Below are 18944 nucleotides of genomic sequence, written 5' to 3'. Positions count from 1 at the left end.
CTCCTATTAGGAACCTCCATCTCATTACAAACATGGGAACTGTGTTCAGTAATGAGCATTTACTCAGTGAATACAACTGGCAAGTAATGACGAGGCCCAGTTAGCAGCGGTACACATTTTATTGGACCCTACTGTGAGTTTGTTCCGAAACTGAATATAGTTATGCAGATGATGGGCCGAAAAATACCTCTTAAAACTGTACCCATCGATATTTAAAATGCTGCCCTTTGGGGATTCATGTGATCCGTTGTTATACTGCTGCATAAAATACCTAAATCAAAGATCCTAATTTTATTGAGCAGTGCGTAATGGGAATCTTGTAAAATAAAGGAAAAGAAGGAATTTCCTCCATTACGCAGAGAGAGGCATGCGCAATTAAACACTGCATTTACTTTGGTCTGTCTATTCAGACTAGGATTTCAAGGCATTGCGCAACCCACTTGTGGATAAAAAGTATTAAAGGCCTAAAAAACTAATTTTCTCATTGATAACTTAAGGCGTCAGTCAGAACACATAACATAATGAAAAGAAACAACAGCAGAAATGCAGTATTTGCTCCATTATGAAGGATTCAAGGTGTTCCTTAACCAGCAGCAGTAGTGTTTGTCTGCATACTCCAACAGTCCCACCACACATACCTCGGTGTCTTCTTTTTAAGGCTCCCCAATACATAGAAGCCTGGGTTGCATTTGTACCGACACACAGAGCCGACGTCGTGCCCTGAAGCGAGACAGTCCGCTGTTAGCAGCTTGGCATCGGATATGTTTGGAACCTCTGGACACTCGATCTTGCAGTAGGCCTCTGGGAGAGACCACAGCCCGTCCTCCAAACACACCAACCTGTCACTGTCACCTGAGGAGGACAGAGTAGAGAGAGAAGGGAAGGACAGCTTAATTTCAACAGGGTTTCAAGAGAATTTTGAAGTACAGTTAACCCAAGGGAGAACAAAACAGCTAGATGAGCAGTGCAGATAAATGTACTTTCCAGGGTTTGACTGGGCTCAGAAAAGGGCTTGAGACACAAGTATGCACAACGGCAAGCACGGTCGGCTGCTTACAGTAAAGGCAATGAGTCTTTATTGTCTTATTTGACAGAAATCATTGCATCTATATATAAAAAATCTATATTGCTTTCACATTCTCAGTTGTAGTGATTTTGCTTTACCAAACCTATTTTGGGGATGTCAACATTTCCTGTTTCCTGTATGCAGGAAAAACCCTGCTTTCAGTGTCAGAGTTTTTCTTCCTGTCTCTCACTCTGAATCTACATGCAGCTCACTATGTTGTGTTTTTAATGCTTATAGTGCTGTGGTTCCACAGCCTCCGTAAAATGAGGGTGTAAATGGCCTGTATTTATATAGCGCTTTACTATACCTGCAAGGTACCCAAAGCGCTTGATATTATACGTCACATTCACACACTGATGGCGGAAGCTGCCATGCAAGGCGCTAACCACGACCCATCAGGAGCAATTAGGGGTTCGGTATCTTGCTCAGGGACACCTCGACATGAGCACAACGGGCCGAGGATCGAACCGGCAACCCTTCGGTTGCAAGACGGCCACTTTACCCACTGAGCCATGCCGCCCCGCAAGTGTCTAGTGTAAATCACTAGAAGTCAGAAAAAAAGCAACTTCAGGCATTTACATTTCTAAAATGTTTATCTATGAAAAGCTATAAACAGTGTACCAACAGTACAAAATGGAGAAGAGTCAGAACCTCAGCAAGGTGTCTCAGTAAAGTTAGAAAGAAGTATCTAAGTTAACTTAAAAAAACCTCAAAACATTAGTCTCAAAGCACAAAACTGTACAGGTATATAAAACATTCTGTACTATACATTCAACACAGAAAAAGTTCATGGAAGAAGCACAAGTAGGTCAAACTTGTGGATATATTTCTATCCCCCTGAACACTCTGGTTGGTTTCATTGCTCTGTCCTGTACAGTTATGGGGAGGATCTGGCTTCAACGTTGCCCAAAGCTAATATTTTCATGCTTGTATGGCCCCACACGAAGCATGACTGTTTTTTCGATGTGGAGAATCATAACAACCTAAAACTTTCACATTTTTTATTGGGTCTGTAAAATGTAACGATTCCTTAACATGGCATCACATATTTTTTATAAGCTATTTAAACATTGTGCTGCTGTTGGAATTATCAAAATCCATTACAGCTGTACTGATGTGTGAAGGACATATTTTCTGTGAACTGCAGACTGTGCTTTTTACTGCTGAGTGACGCATGATGGCCTTCAAATATATTTCACTGAACCAAAAGCCACAAATAGAATTATTTCTGCACAATCTGTATTTGGATCAGGAATACATGCTGACTCAACTATGACATTTCGCTGTGGCTTTCCAACCGAGAACACGAGTGTGTGGATATCACACTCGGTCCGTTCAATCATGCGAGAAGCTTCTATTGTACTGCGGAACTTGAATTACTAAAGTGGGCTCGTGTTTTTTTTAGTTTCTGTGTAACTATGTATTGTCGTGGATGTGTGGTGGTGGTGGTACTCTTAATTATGGGTGCCACAGGCTGTATTTGTTCTTCATGGTTACGATACAAGAGGCCTGTTTAAAAACACTTTGGACATCTGAGTAGCTGTCTGAGTATGTAAAAGGGACAAGAAAATGTCATGTAGATGATTCGATTAGAGTTCATCCTAACTTTTAATAACAGTGAAATTTTAAAGGCAATAAAACTGCTTAGAGAAGCAATATGAGAGGTAATAGTTGTGAGGTTAAGACATAGTTATTATTTTGGGAATGAATTTTCCAATGTGATTTAAATTTAACATTGTGGAATAGTTACCCTTAGAAATAAAAACTGTCACTAACTATAACAGGATGCACCCTCTGGTTGTTTAAACTCATGGTGTGATGTTCATTTTCATTTAATTGGCTGTAGCTTCTTGAAGCATCTTGCTTTAGTTTGTAGACTCGGTTTTAACTTGAGAAGGTGGGCCATAAAGCAGCTGCAAATAATACTGGGCATCAGTTCAAAAGTGTGTTTTTCTAAGAAATCAATAATATTTCATCTTCCCATTGCAATCGGGAACGGATTAACTTTGCACACCAAATTTGAAGCCTCCACAGACGTTTATTGTTTCATTTGGCATCTGAAAGAAATGGATGAGCCCAAAAGGAACGCCAAAATTAATTTAAAATTTTGATATTTTTTAGTAAGACTTCTTCAATACCAAACTCAGTCAGCAACAGTGAGCAACTCTGAGTTTTTTTTTATTAAAAAATAATCTTCAAATTAATATTGGCGCAGTCAGTTTAATTGTAACTAATATTTTACTTCTCGTTGGAAACCGTAATCAATAGCATATCTGAGAATGTTTCCCCTTATTTGATTTCCCACAACAGTTTAAAGTCAATTCTAAATGTGAAGGAATTAAGCTGCAAATCCTGCTGGTTTGCATTTAGGTTCTTTGTGTTTCACAGCCAAATCGTTAGTGCCATAATTTGGAAGCAGGGAGGCAAGTTTGGGGAGAAATTTTAAAGACCCCATTTGGTGAAAATCACATTTTTCAACCTTGTTAACTTGTCCATAAGGTGTTTTTTTATATGCTAGAAGACATGAATGAAAAACACAGTCGATGCCATGACTGAGCATTTCTACCTTGAAACTGCAGCGTAGCAACGACGAGCTCCAAAACATGAGGCTCATTATTTATCCTCTGAACTGGTTTGCAGCTCAAACATGTTCTGAATTAATAAAATATTACCACATTGTGTAGCGTGCAGTAGTGTTATCATGTTTGCACAAAACCATAGTTGCACTGGTAAGCTCTGGCTACAGTGTAGATTCACATTGAAGACATTTTATGTCATGAAGGGACTATTTTCACACAGAGAAAACCCAACTTCTACCGGTCTCACGGGGATTCGTGAAACTGTCACGTCAGTTTTTGTTTCGGTTTCGTGCGCACCAACACGATGTCGTCATGTTTTTCGTGCCGCTCACCACGAGCGAAACCCGCTGTGGTAATCACATCTGAAAGTGGTTTATACCGGCGGATTCATGACGATCTAAGTCGTCCATCGGCGTTTGCGGCCGCCACTGCGGCCGCCGGACATTCTTTAAATTCCTATGCAAATTCGGCGGATTCATGACGATTTAAGCTGTCCATCGGCGTTTGCGGCCGCCGCCGCGGCCGCCAAGGCGGCCACCAGACATCCGGCTGCAGTAGCGGCCGCGGCGGCAGCCGCAAACGCCTATGGACAGCTTAAATAAACCACTTTCAGATGTGATCCGGCCGCATCCCGAACATCCGGCCGCAATAGCGGCCGGATGTTCGGGCGGCAGCGGCCGCAAACGCCGATGGACAGCTTAAATCGTCATGAATCCGCCGAATTTGCACAGGAATTTAAAGAATGTCCGGCGGCCGCAGCGGCGGCCGCAAACGCCGATGGACAGCTTAGATCGTCATGAATCCGCCGGTATAAACCACTTTCAGATGTGATTACCACAGCGGGTTTCGCTCGTGGTGAGCGGCACGAAAAACATGACGACATCGTGTTGGTGCGCACGAAACCGAAACAAAAACTGACGTGACAGTTTCACGAATCCCCGTGAGACCGTGTTGCAGCCACATATGCAAGTTTGATACATAGAAATTTGGTTGTAGGGGTTAAATTATGGATTGCTTTCCTGGCATGGTTAGCCTAGTGGTGGAATGAGAACATCATCATCCACTGTGGTTTAACAAAGACTATAGTCAAGACTGGAATTCACCAGAATCAACACATCCATGAGTTACCTTGTAATATTGCCGGCGATCCACAGGTAAAGGAACATTGTTTGCCAAAGGTGGTTCCCCAGGGGCAACTGAATATGGCGTGGTAGACATGAGACTGATCTGGAAGGCCACAGTCTACAGGCTGACAACTAACTGCACGATCCCATGAACCGTGAAAACACTCCAGCTCGGTCTTTCTCTGGAAGGAGAAGGAACAAGACAAGAGTAAAAGCTGTGTTTTTGCTTTGTTTTTGCTGGATGAAAAGAAAAGGATGAAATATAAAATGCAGCAGATGCTGGGTAACTTTATACAATCCTCAGATTTGGGAAAAAAAGAATGTTTTTGTCAAAAAATCAAGAAACCGTGATAAAATACGAAGTTGGAAACTTGTTTTTCTGAATCTCTTCATGGAAAAAAATCTTACTGAAAAACAGGAATGCAAAAACCCTTTTCAGTAAAATGTCGTTATGGTCTGATAAACAGACACTCTGCCGGCCCTTCAGTGTTACTAATAATCACAAATAGTAACAGTTTCTCCATCCTTAACTACTATAAAAGTAACCATAAATTACAACAAATTCAAACTGAATTGATATATTGCAATATTTGTTATGTCCCAACAAAGCCTTGGGGAGTCCATGCTGCTTCTCTGCCTCTGTCAGCTCAGTCTTCTATTACACATCTGGGTTTATGCCATCACAAATATCATTACTAAAATTCTGTGTTTGATTTTTGAAGACACTTTCTTTGACTGTGACATGCAAAGTCATATTTGAAAATGAGCGCAGTAGATACGAAATCTGTATGGCTTCTCTAATCATTCGCAGTCGATGTAATTTGGTTGTCCGGGTTTCTTGGAGGCAAAACAGGATGTGACCACAAATGTTAGGAGACAAAAAAAGAAGAAATTGTCACAGAGAGGCCAGGGTCTTCCTGTTCAGGGTGGTATGTAGCCAAACTGCTCGACAATCAGGTCAGCCTATGGAACAAACTATTGTACTGCAAGCCTCACAGCGCTCAGTGTCTTTCTCATGAAACCAAATTTATGCCCTTCTTACATCTCTGTTAACCCTCAACAACTGTAAATGAATGTCTACAAAATAAGACTCGAATCATCAGATCGCTTTGCTAGACCAGTTCTGACTTCCCTGAAACTTCTTTATCATAAACTATGTGAAATATTAGATTGATATATCAAGTCATTTTCTTTTTTTTAAATTTATTTAACAACGGATTTTATTTAAAATTAACTTTGTTTTGTAAACATTGTGTAATACATGATTAATTTAAATTAATTAAATTTCACATTACAAACCAACCCACTTTCAACACAGTTTTTTCCACATTGAAATTGGAGGCTATGTTTGGATTACAGTTTCTCAGGAACTATTAAAGATAAGCCTGAAATTTTCAATGTTTTTTTTCATTATGTCAGAAAAATCAGAATCATTTTAAAACTCCAGGACTCTGTTCTACTTGGATTAAGCTATCTAGCAATATTTTTGTGGTACATGTCATATCGGCACAATGAGTTATTTTGAAATCAGAAAGTTGTTTGGCAATAACTTTATTTATTTTAGTGACTAAATATTAAAAATTATTGATGTTCTGTTTATTATTGCTGTGACATGCATCTACATGTAGTCCAGAAAACATCACTAGTTAAATACTGCATTGTTCCTTTTTTTTGTTAACGTCAGAAAGATGGGATTTTTATGACAGTTTACTTTTTTTCAGATTTTTACTCACCTACAATCAGAATCAATTTGATCTACTTATCTATTATTGCAGATTCTGAATCGATCACATGATGAGAATTGGCTGTCAAAATGTCAGACTTTAACTTTAATAATTGTTAAGATACCGTCATTGAAACATTTCAATGTCCAAAAATATTTGTTGAAAGTCAGTCGATGGGCAAACCTTTTAAAATGTATTTCAGAAAGTATTCAACATATTAGGCTGAAATCTCACAAATATCTTTACAAAATAACCTTATTTTAAGCTGTAAGAGTTTCAGTTAAATCAGAGATTGTTGAGCAGATATTGTCAACCACTACTGTATCAGTGGTACACAGATAAATGAAAAAGTTCACATTTAAAGGACGTTTGGTGCAGTGTACCTGGTGGGCCGGGATCTCTTTGCCGGTGAGCACAGTGATGCTGAAACCACGGTGACACTGAACAGAGCAGCGAGAAGCCTCCCCTCCTCCTGTACACCTACAGAGACACACTGATATATAGATTGTTCTTTCGTTTGTTGTTTCAGCTCTCTAATCGGCCAGTGTTTCATTGCAAAGGGCTCACCTGACCAACGCGTGCTCTAACTGAAGAGGACTGCAGCTGTCCATCTGACACGGCTGCCGCAAACAGCTATTGCAGAGGTGGAGGGAAAGGAAAAGAGAGACAAACAGAAGGATGAGAGCCAGGGAGGGACCAGGAAATAACTGGGAGGCCTAAAAGATACTATTATAATAATCCAATTAATTGAACTGGAGGCAGCCATTTTGGAAATTTGAGATGAAATAAAGAATGTGCCACTGTGCAGTTATTATGACTTTTGGTAGTCTCGTTTTACTGTAGGTAAGGTATGCCATATTTTGACATATAAGAAAATGGCATGAATAGCACTGATTTTGATCATTTTTAACTGTTCCCAAATCGCTATAGCTGCATAATACTAAACTGGTGGAGTGCTTCTTGAAAGAAATAGCACCCAAGTCAAAATTCTCAAAGGTGCACAGTTGACTGTAACATTTTTCGAACCAAACTCCCACTTGACATATTCCTTTTTATAAATTTCAGGATCTTTTATCTTACATTCATGTGTTTTCTTCAATTAAATGAGAGCAGTAATTATTGGGGTCAATATATAACTGCGGGACTTTTTGTAACGTAGTAGAAAGGCTTCATAGTTGACATTTTTGCTGTTTTCAGGCCTAAAATCAACATGGCCGCCTATAACCAAACACCACATGGCATTTTTACAGAGAGATTCTTCTAAGTATGATATACAATTGAGTAAAACTGAAATAGAAAATTATTTATAAAGGAATTGTAGTAAACCTGCTGACGTCATAAATCCACACTTGACTCACACACTACTTTATATTAAATCACTCAGAAAGCCTTGGAGTCTTTCCAGTCTTTTCTTCAGGAGGAAATGACATCATGTGGAGTAGGTCATGTGATCTGGAATTAATACACTTCCTTAAATGTTTTTGTAACGGGGAACTTAATTGACAGTGATTCTTGGACACATACAATTTGATTTTTTTCCATGTAAAATTTGATATATTGCCAAAAAAGAAATATCTGTCATGATTATCTCAACTTAAAAAAAGAACACAATCAAAACCATTTTTGAATAAGCTCATTTTATTATTGTTTAGCTGATTAGAATGTGGTTATTATTAAATTTGAACGGTTATTTAGTTGGAATTTGTAAAGGCATGATCATAATGACCATAAAAAAACATTTGTTGTTGTTTTTTTACTTTTAATAAAAATGTATGCAAGATTTATCCCATTGACTTCAAAAGTCCCTCAGTTATATATTGACCTATTTGTGTTCCCTTTTCCGAGCATCACATGAAACTGTTGAGTGTGTGTTAAGTAGGTAGTTGTGGGAGAGCCCACCCTCTGATGCGCACCCGGTCAGGGCGAAGGTGCTGAAGTGGCAGGAGGTCCTCAGAGCCACACCTGCCACTGCCACGGAGGGGGAGGAGAAGAGGAGGATGATTGAGGATGTGAGGAAGAAGGGCTGAGAGAGGTCATGGGTCACGTTCACCACCAACGGGTTCCGATGACAGGAGAGGTCATGTGTGCCTGGGAAGATGGAAAGGTTTCAGATATCTGCAAACCTCAACAATCTGTTATTTTCTGACTTTACAAATACAAAGCAGGACAAACGAAAAGTACCGAGTGAGTGGTTCTTGCCAGTGGTATCAGATAGAAAGATGGTGACCGTCCTCCGACACTGCTCCCCAGACCACGACCCATCAGAGGCCAAGTACACCATCACAGAGGCAGCCACTCCAGAATGAGCAAATCCCACCTGTTTCAAAAGGAATAGTGGTATCAATTGTAGAAAAAGGAAAAACACAACTCTGAAGTTATGAGTACACTGTGATTTGGTGTAGAAATACAAGTATTAAATATACCCTAAATTACGTGGTGACACAGCCGATGACAGCAAATATTATTAATTACAGTCATCTTAGTGAGTAAATGTCCCCTGTGAAGCCCACAGCTGCAAACTTTTAGCTACCCTAAAAAACTAATGAAAGAAATCTGCAACTTTATTCAAGTTTCTTAAATATATGTTGTAAGTATTTAAATTTCTACAATATGTAAATGTTAAGGTATTGTGTAATGCATTCAAATTATTAGATTTTGATCTTGTTCTATCTGTGTTGCAGTTTCACATGTCTGGGTTAGCTCAGTAGTTAAAATAGCATAACTTGGGACATTAAATGTCTGACATACTCATATATGAAATAAACAGTAATAAAAATCTAATGTTTTCTCAGCTTTCAGTTCAGACAAGAATTGATGAAAACATTTTTTTTTTTTCTGGCTCTCGCATTTAAAAGTCTTTCTGTCCAAGTTTTCTAACCTACATCTCTCTTTGGGACTGTAATTGCAAATCAGCATGGCCGAACACTGGGACTAAGACAGAACTGAGTATTAGTTTAAGTACAATTTTAAATTACTCTTCATAAAAAATATTGCTGCTTTGCAATGACTATTGATGATATGTACTGCTATGGGACAACATAAGCAATCAACCCTGCAAATGAACCCTTCATTGTTGTTTGTATTTGTTCCGGAAAATATGGAAAGATGAGAAACCCAGTCATTTCTGCATCAGAGGCCTCCAACAACGTCTGAGAGGAGAAAAAATGTTTTATATTTGGGCTTTACAGGTTTACACATGAGGACTGATAAGGCGTGGATCTGCTAATATTTCAGTGAAAGAGCTGTTTAGATTGCTCTGACCTTAAACACAGAAGAGTAGAGAATTGTGCTGCAGAAATAATATGAAATGTTCCATTTTACCAGTGAAATAAAACACAGTTGCTGTGAATCTAAGCTGACGTTGGTCTTTGGTTCTCTTCTTTAGAACTGCAAAGTTTTACAGCCACCTGTCAAGCTTACAGACTGAGGGTGTCTCATATTTAAAAGATAGATTTTAGATAAAGTATCGCTTTAAAGAAAGTGTTAAAAGTCTTGTAGAAATGAGAAAAGGCTTCCAAATGAAGATGTTAATGAGAGAGGCTTTTCACAGAGCTTGTAGAGGTGGATGTGATGATGAGGATGGCTGAGGAACGCTCTTCACATCGAGCGAGACGAGATCATTAAGAAGAGGGGGGCCTTTCAGAGACAGAAAGAACACTTGAAGGAAAAAGAGATGTTTCAGGGAGAGCTGACATATACGGGTGTTATCATGAAGGCTTTCAGACAGTGAAAGAGTCTCGGGAGAAAGCAGCCTTCCAGAGAGGCTGCAGAGATGTGGCTGATAAAGAGGGCATCCATAAAAGAAACAGGGGATGGAAAGATGAGTCATTCAACAAAGAAGTGGTAATGATGAGACGGAGAGAAAGAAAACGACTACATGTGAGCAGGGAAGGAAAGAGGCGAACTCGTGACTGCGAAGGACCCTATAATCCAGAGAATGAGAGACAAGGTTGTGAAGCTATCAGTCAAATCAACAGCGAGCCTACGCTTAGTCTGGACCCGCAGAGTTGATTGAGGGAACCGTGGCTGTGGAAAGATTAAATAACAGAAAAAAAAGGCAAAATATGAGAACCAGACACAGGTCGGGAGTGGAACAGCCAGGTCCAAACAGAGTTCTGTACACAAACCAGGACATTTACGTGAAGCGCTGTTGGCTCGAGAGCGATGCAGCTACAAAGATAAGCAGGACGAATCATTTTAGCCTCACATGAATCAATTTCTCCGACAGTTTCTTTGAACACAGCGATGTCTGTATTTGTCATGCTAACTACAAACAAACAATTAGTTAATGATACATAATGATTGTGAATCATTTATAGAAGGTACTTATTGTTTTTTCTTCTTGCTCTGCGTGTTATGGAAGCATAATAAGCTATAATTAGAAATTATGCATCCATGATGACTAACATCTATTTTTGAAACTGGAAAATTATTATTATTCCTTCAGATGCCAGTATTTTAATAACTTATGAACCTTTTAAGTATCTAATTATGAATGATGAGTTAATTATATAACACTTGGTCTTCCACTAATAATACACTGGTAATGGACGCTATTGAATGGGTAAAAAATGAAATCATCAAATACAAATAAACAATAAGTGGGAGGCTAGTCATGATTTGCTAATCATCTGCACATCATTAGAACTCATAATTCACAGTTGACCTGGAAAATAGGTAATTATAGGTACCAGTGCAACGTATGAATCATGTAATTGTTTGAAAGTTAGAAATATGTGCGTGTGAAGAGGTTCAAGCCAGCAGTCTGCTTTAGAAGCCCTTCAACCCCATTTAAAAGAGTACTGGAAAGTGCTGGAAGCTGTTAGAGACAGAGTAGCCACCCACAGTCATTCAGTGGAGGAGAAAACAGACACACACACACACACACACACACACACACACACACACACACACACACATACCTTTAGCCAGAATGAATGTTCCAGGTCATTGTTTGTGTCAGACTGGGCTGTGCATGGGAACCAGGCATCAATGGGCGATTTCTCATTCACCTCCAGGTGCTGGTACCTGCAGAGCTTCACACGGAAGAATAGAAGTGGTGCAGCAATTGATATGAAATAAAATTACTCAGTTGCCTTCCCTGGAAAGTATGTGTTTCGTGCTTGTAAAGTCAGAGAAATTAGAAATAAATAACAAAAACAGGCAGTGGGAATGGATTGGAGACATTTTTTTCAACCTTTCTTCTTGTGTTTCATCTTCACGAGTGTGGATTTACGTTTTTATCGATCCATGACCAAATCCTCCCCTTTATCCTCATTAACCTGATCTTACAGGGTCTACTGTCAGAAACCCGGTACACAATCAAATCTCCTGACATGTCACACATTCTGATTTGCAGTATGTTGGAAGAAAGGGTTCACTGAGGCTCGCTTACAAAGACTGTCCCTTTAGTGAATTGAAAGGAGCAGAAAATCCTCTGTTAAGTGAAGCATTAAACAGGTCAGGCTGACTTTATTCAGGACACTTTGATTTGTTTTGTTTATTGCACCTTGCCTCATTCAGACACTGTAGGATAGAAATGTCCCAGAAGGTTTGCCAGTTCTGAGATGCAGGAACCGGCGTGTCTGACGCAGGCAGTCCTCCCTTAAAAATAAGTGGCTTAAATCATGTTTCTTGCCCTGTTCGACAGAACTTACTGAACTTGGCATCTTTTTTCCTGCTCGCTCTTTATTTTGTGTGACCTTTTGTCTAGAGGAACTATGTGGATGTGAGAACACTTGTAAAACTGTAACATAATTTGGCTCATCAGCAATGATGGACCTAAGAGGCCTCATGAGATTGGAGACGTTTTATGGGAGATGTCAGAGTTGGAAATGATTGATGCATTTTGCACTGAAGTTGTAAAAAGAATAAAGGGAGCTATGCTGCATTCAAAGTTGTTGTGTTGCCACTGAAAGTTCTGCCAAAATGTCCTCCAAAGTTTTGCGCAAAGCTCTTCTTCGTCAGGTTTTACCTCAGCAGTTGCTGCTCAGCTGTGATTTTTAGTCATCCACACTAACCAATGACACGGTGGTTCGTTACAGGCCTTCAATTCACCTCTTTGGTGTTTTGAAGCGTGACATGAAGAGGTTTTTTGATACTTATTACATTATTTTTTACAATAAAGTGCTTGTATAACCTTAGGCTGCCAGAAATAGTGACTACTGTACTGTATGCACTGTATAGTTGATGAAAATATTTTGCCTTCAGTAAGTAAATAATAAGGAAATTCAGTTTTATTTTGATTTTACATGGGTTCTCTTGATTTGAATGGGTTTTACTATATCTGCACTGGGGCTGTCACGACATTTTAGCTGGTGTTCATTCAATACACTGTGATTAATGATGGCATTGTCTTTTTGTCAGTTAATTTCTGCCTCTACTAGTTTTAGATTTGCCATTAGCACCTTTGAAAGAAACATTTTGCTGCAAATCCAACAAACGGTGTCCTCCAAATTATTGGATTTTCCTTTTTCATTTAGCTTAAACCCAAAGTGCAGTGCTGCTGTGGTGTTTGACATTGCAGCTAAATCATGGCATTAAGGTTGAATATTAGAAGTTAAGCACCTTAAGATACACAGTTTGTGCCTTTAAACCACAACAGAAGACAGAGATGATGTCAAAATAGTTACTGAAATATGACATTTCTGTTGGTTTTATCCAGATGTCTTTTCAGGTAAATTATTCAAAATGATTGTGGTCAGTAGAATCAGGCAATTACGTGATAATTTTGATGCTTTATACATACATAAAACCAATGTGAAGTCTTCGATACCGACGCACCACAAGAACAGATGATGTTTGATGAGTTTGCTTTACGACATTTTGTAGAAAATTAAGTGGGATATAAATAAGAGCCAATTTAACTGTCCTCTTCGACAAAAATAGCACAGAAAATAAAAGTGCCGAGAAATCTAATTTGTTTAGAAACACTGCCAGCTTATTTTCGGATTTCCACAACAGCCTTCATGCTGTGTTTATTGTCATCTGGAAGTCTTATATGTGCTCTGTGGTTCATACTTCATACCTTGGTAAGGGTCGGCTCCCTGGTGGCAGCATGGGCGGGGCAGCGGTTGGTGTCCTGGTGAGAAGCCGTGGCAGAGGATGCCCACTGATCTGTGTAGCCCAAAGGTGTAAAGTAACCGCAGTCCTGAACGCTGGAGCCCCTCTCAAACTCCTCGCACACACCATCGCCGTCAAACACATAACACTGGCTGGGCTCACCTTGGGAGATAGGGAAGAGAATGAGAGAACGATTTATGAAAGAATATAAAGCCTGGTTTCTTAATCTGGCAGGGTACAAACTTATCCCCCACTGTTAAGACTCCCATCCAAATCTGTTTGTCAGTGAACCAAATTTGAGCAAATGCATTCTGTATTTTTGTTGGCCACTTTTAATGTCAGCCACGTCAGCTCGACCATATCAGACTCTGTGCTTTCAACAGACTGTAAATTATGCTAAGGGGTGAACTTTGACTCTAGTTAATTATTCAAGATTATAAAAATGTTTTGATATTAATAAGGAGAAACCTGATATGTGACTTGGCTAGTCAGTTTGATCCCAAAATCGCTTAAGCGGGCCAGCATTATGAGTTATAAAGAACTGTCAAAGCAATGTTAAAACCTTTTTCCAGGAAAATAAAAAATACAGACAGGTAGATGAAGCTTTTTCTTTTGTCGCATCTCCTAATAAATTTCGAATTTTGTTTTTTTTATGAACTCAACTTCAGTCAGTTCTCAGCAACCTCATGACAACAAGTACAGAGAAATTAAAGCATAACTGAAGGCTGAAAATAGCAACTTTTCGTCATTATTTTCATACCATCATTCCTGAGCAGTTAATAATAGAGTGACTGGAAACTCAGGCTGCTTCTTACTCAATTAGGTAACTGACTGATTCTTAAGCTCTTGATGGACAAATATGTTCTGGCAGATATTTCCGTGTTAAAGAATATCAGAGAAAACGTTTTTCAAACGTTCAAGTGAATTACGTGATTTCTAACAGGCCGTGTCGACACTATTCATTCACTTTAAGGCTGTTTGTGATCTATTAAGACATATTCAGTTCACTTTAAAACACCTTTAAAGTAGTTTCACAAAAACAAGTTAAGTCAAGGTCCCTTTTAGTTGAAGTTATCAAGCAGCAAGATTCTCAATCTCAGTCTTTAGTGATGAGCCATGGAACAAGCTCAAAGATGCGTTAGCATTTTGATGAAAAAGTAAAGATAATATATGCTATTTAACAATTAAACTGAAATCATATTGTGATTACTCTTAATTTCCCCAAAGGTTAAATAAATATGCTCTCTGGCGATCAGGTCCTTCAGTGTTTCCGAGGAAAAGTGTATAAGAGTCTTAAATTTTACTGCAGACATAGTTGTTAATCGGCTATTTTACTTCCTGCAGCTCAGTTGATGATGAGTAATGAACATGTGCAGCAAAGTAAAGGTAGTGACATAATGCACTATGGCAATGTACCACAAAAAGAGTGGGAAGCATGAGCTGAACAACAGGTTCTAACGCAACAGTTATTCATAAAAAAAGGGCGGTAAACATCAGACGTTTCAGACGTTTGGCCTCATTAACATCTGGACAGCTGCAGAGGTTAGACAGACAGTCAGTCAGCGCTGCACAATTGGCTTGAATTAGCCAGCGGAAACATGTTTCTGATAAAAAGCAAGTTAAGCCTAGACAATTCAACGCCATATTGTCTTCCCGAGTTCATTTGGCAACGCTGCACATCGTGAACTCAACAAACACCCGTCCCTGCTTCGACAACACCTGGGAAAATGATTAACTCATTTTCATTCCAAGTCTTGTATTTATCTAGCATCACCATAAAGGACTGATTGACAGGCTTTGAATTAGCTATTGAGACCATCAGTTTTTGATTTAAGGTCTGCATGCCGTAACCATATTGTGCAATTTAACGTTTATCTAATGAGGCAGCTGAATAATTACATTAAAATTCTAAAAAAAAAAAAAAAAAGAACTATTAAAAGCCTGGGAGCAGTACGTGCTAACAAACATAACAAACACATCTCATTCATAGCTGATCTGTGATGAGATGACTATAAAAGGTTACGGTAAGTTGCATAAAGAAAACAGAGCAGAGCATAGTGGGAGCTAAGAGGGTTGGGCAAATGTGGCAAGAAAACCCCAACAAATATTCTGTCTATGACTAAGAAGTACAACTGAATAATTGGTTTTAAGTGTTGCAATTTGTGAAAACCTGTTTTTGCCAAATTGTTTTCCTTCCTAGTCATGATGTCTTTTATTGTAAAACAAGAGATGTAATAGCTTCAGTCACGGCATGTCGAGCCCTGGTGGGAGACGAGGAGGGAAGATGGGGGAGGAGGGAGGGTCGGTCTCCGCTTGTTTCCCCTTGACAAATAAATTGACTGGATGATGGAAATTTTAGCCTTGTAACAAGCTCTCGGAACACAAACTCTTACACCACACATGAATAACTACCATCCAGCAGCCAGTGGAAACAACACACAGAACGAAAAGAAAGCAACTATCACACTGTGTCATCTCAGCTGATCTTTCACACCTTCGTGGCACTATTGTGGGATTTTTTTTTTTTTTTTTAATGAAACCAACACAAAGTTGGAGATTATAGAAGCCATACTTTTTCGATTGTGCTTCAGGCGACTGAATAGCGTTTTGGGCGAACATTCCATAATATGGAAGATGAATTTTAAAGCTGTGGAGGAACACCACATACCACAACAGTAGAGCTGATTTCTTGAGTCACTGAGGCTAATGCCTGCTCTCATACAAACCGAGTCGTTTAATGAGAAACAGAGACACATGAACGTGTTAAACGTGACAGGCCTGTAATGTGTAAGAGGGCCTCTTGGGGAAGGCATCACAATATAACATAATCGTTGTGTGCCAGCGAATGTGTGACGACTATTTGAAATAATGAAATCATGCATGGGGTTTATGTTGTCGTGACTGGTTTTACTTCCTCATTTTTTGAATGTGTTTACCTAAAATCAAGACCAAAAACCATATGTTGACAGAGACGAGTCTTCAGCCTTCTGCTTACAATGGAGTGTCTTGGGTAAACTCCCTTCCATGTTGTGTTGAGAGGCTTCTGTTGTGGCCTGTCTGCGTGCTTCAGACTGGGCAGGCTGCAGACACAAAGTGTTGTTGTCCTGCGGTGGAATCACAAACGATAGGGGCACTCTCTGCGGCTTCTTTGTTTGTCTTTTGTTATGTTATGCTGCATGTTTATGGTACTTTTTACTGCTTTTTAACCACCTGGCCTTGGGTTAAACGAGCAACCATTGGCCCCAGCATGTGAAAACTTTACACCGAACAGCTACAACATTAAAACCACCTCTTGAATACTGTGTCTGTCCCCTTCGGGTCACCAAAATAGCTTTGAGCCATGTTGTGGACTTTCCAAGAACTCTGAAGGTGTCCTTTGGTATCAGGAACCAAGGCCAAGAGCAGCAGATCTTTTAAGTTTTGGAAGGTCCCAGATTTTGTTTTTCCAGCACATCCCACAGGTTGAAACCGGGGGAATTTGGTGGTCAAGTCAACGCCTTGATCTCTTTATCACATTCCTGGAATCAATTTTTAACAATTTTTGGAGTGTGGCAGGAAGAGCTATCCTGCTAAACAAGATGACTGCCATCAGGGAATACCATTGCCATGAAGGGGTATACGTGGTTTGGAACAGTTTGTAGGTGGTACATGTCAAAATAACGCCCACCTTTCGATTCTCTTCTATTCTCTATTCTATAAAAGAAACCATGATTCATCAGACCAGGCTGTGTTTTCCAGTTCTGATGTTCACATGCCCGTTGTTGTCACTTTCAGCAGTGGACAGGAGTCAGCATGGGCACTACCTGTGGATTGCAGCCTTACAGAAAGCTGGGATGCTCTATGTGTTCTGAAACCTTTCTATCATAGACTCCATTGGAGTTTTCAGCAGTTTGTCAAACAGTAGCTTTTCCGTGGGATCCGCTCCTGTTATTGATATACCAAACTGTGCGTCCTTGGATCACTTTTGGTAGGTACTAACCACTGCATACTGGGAACACTCTGCAACAATTTGGAGTTGCTCCGACCCAGACATCTTGAAATGACAGCTGCAGGTCACACAAAGTTCTGGAAATTTTAGGCTCCAAATAACAAATTTAATTCTCTTTTAAAGCCTTGAAGCTTTAAAACTGAATTTAATAATTTATTTGGAACCCAACGGTGTAAGGAACTTTTTTTGACCTGTTGTTTTTCATCCCGCACCTACAAAAAAGTTTGGTTGGATGTGCATTTGGTACGTCTTTTTGGCAAATTTTCCAGCTTTCCATGCTTCAAAAACATCAACTTCAAAAACCAAGTGTTGGTTTGCTGTCTAATAGTGCCAGGTGCCACTCTAACAAGATACTCAAGGTTGTCAGTGATTTTAATGTTGTGGCAGTTCAGTGTAGATGGGATACATTTGAAAATAAGTATTTTTTCTTTTTGACCTTTAAAAAAAATTAAGACAAGGCTGGTCTTTCGATTCAGACTGTTAGTCTGTGTAAAAAATGGAAAATTGGACAGTAATTGCAAACTTGAGAAAAATAAATAAATGAAATGGAAGCTGAATTTCACAATGTGAAAGTTTGAAAGGCTAAACAGGTGAATCTGTATGAGTAAGTAGCTCTTGAACATTCACCAAGTTGTTTTCTGGCAGCCACATGACTCACCGAGCCACAGTTTAACTGTTTCTGAAGGTTTCATCTTACCATAAATCTTTGGTTGTTTATTCTAAGAACAAATTTCACATTTTTCTCTAAACCTCACCAAAGGTTAACCTGCCCTAAACCCCAACCACAGTGGCTTGTTCTTCAAACTAAGCTTCCTGTTAAAAAAAAAAAAAAAAAAACATTGCCAAGAAAGGATGAGAAATCATAAGCCCCCACTCCTCAGCCCTTTACGGGATTTCCTTGTGGTGGTCAGAACTACAAGGTGGCCTTAAATCACTTAACTATGGGGTCACTGTACAACAAGCAGCAACAACTTTTAAAGCGGTTATTGGATTTTAGAGTGCTTGCCAACTGTAGCAGATGTGACTTGATAATAAATTTATTACTTACTTTTGACAAAAGATATCAAATCAAATGAAAAATGGCAACAAAGTCCAAAACACAGCTGCTATTGTGAGCTGATTTTGCAGGTCTCCAATCCAAAACCACAGCATGATCTTTGATAACAATCAGTAAACAAAATTTATCAAAATCCCCAAGCCTAAAATCTTACAAAGGCCAGAACCAAATTAATAAAGTAGCATGTCTGACATATGTTTCGAGACTGAACAGTGTACTTTACCGCGGAAGTGTTTTTCTGGTGTTTCATTGCCAGCCTAATGTCAAAACACTTTTCTTTAGAAAGACTTGTGACTTAGCAAACCAAAACCTTACTTGTTACCCTTCAGCTCATCTGTTTTCTC

The 18944-nt window shown here is 39.3% G+C and overlaps 1 protein-coding gene across 1 annotated transcript in view; it reads right to left on the bottom strand.

The window, feature by feature from the left end:
* The window catches only part of pappa2 (pappalysin 2), an 84273-nt gene that overhangs the window by 24293 nt on the left and 41036 nt on the right, over positions 1-18944 (bottom strand). Inside the window, exons 14-21 of the mRNA XM_022191660.2 lie at positions 13521-13717; positions 11416-11529; positions 8675-8810; positions 8407-8581; positions 7061-7126; positions 6877-6973; positions 4774-4951; positions 639-852 (exon numbers count right to left, since the gene is read on the bottom strand). Coding sequence (XP_022047352.2) covers positions 639-852; positions 4774-4951; positions 6877-6973; positions 7061-7126; positions 8407-8581; positions 8675-8810; positions 11416-11529; positions 13521-13717 — 1177 coding nt within the window. The remainder of the gene's footprint in view (positions 1-638; positions 853-4773; positions 4952-6876; positions 6974-7060; positions 7127-8406; positions 8582-8674; positions 8811-11415; positions 11530-13520; positions 13718-18944) is intronic.

This window comes from Acanthochromis polyacanthus, chromosome 9 (assembly GCF_021347895.1).
Source record: "Acanthochromis polyacanthus isolate Apoly-LR-REF ecotype Palm Island chromosome 9, KAUST_Apoly_ChrSc, whole genome shotgun sequence".
NCBI classification, from domain to species: Eukaryota; Metazoa; Chordata; class Actinopteri; family Pomacentridae; genus Acanthochromis; species Acanthochromis polyacanthus.
This window is presented reverse-complemented; position numbering and strand designations above follow the sequence as displayed.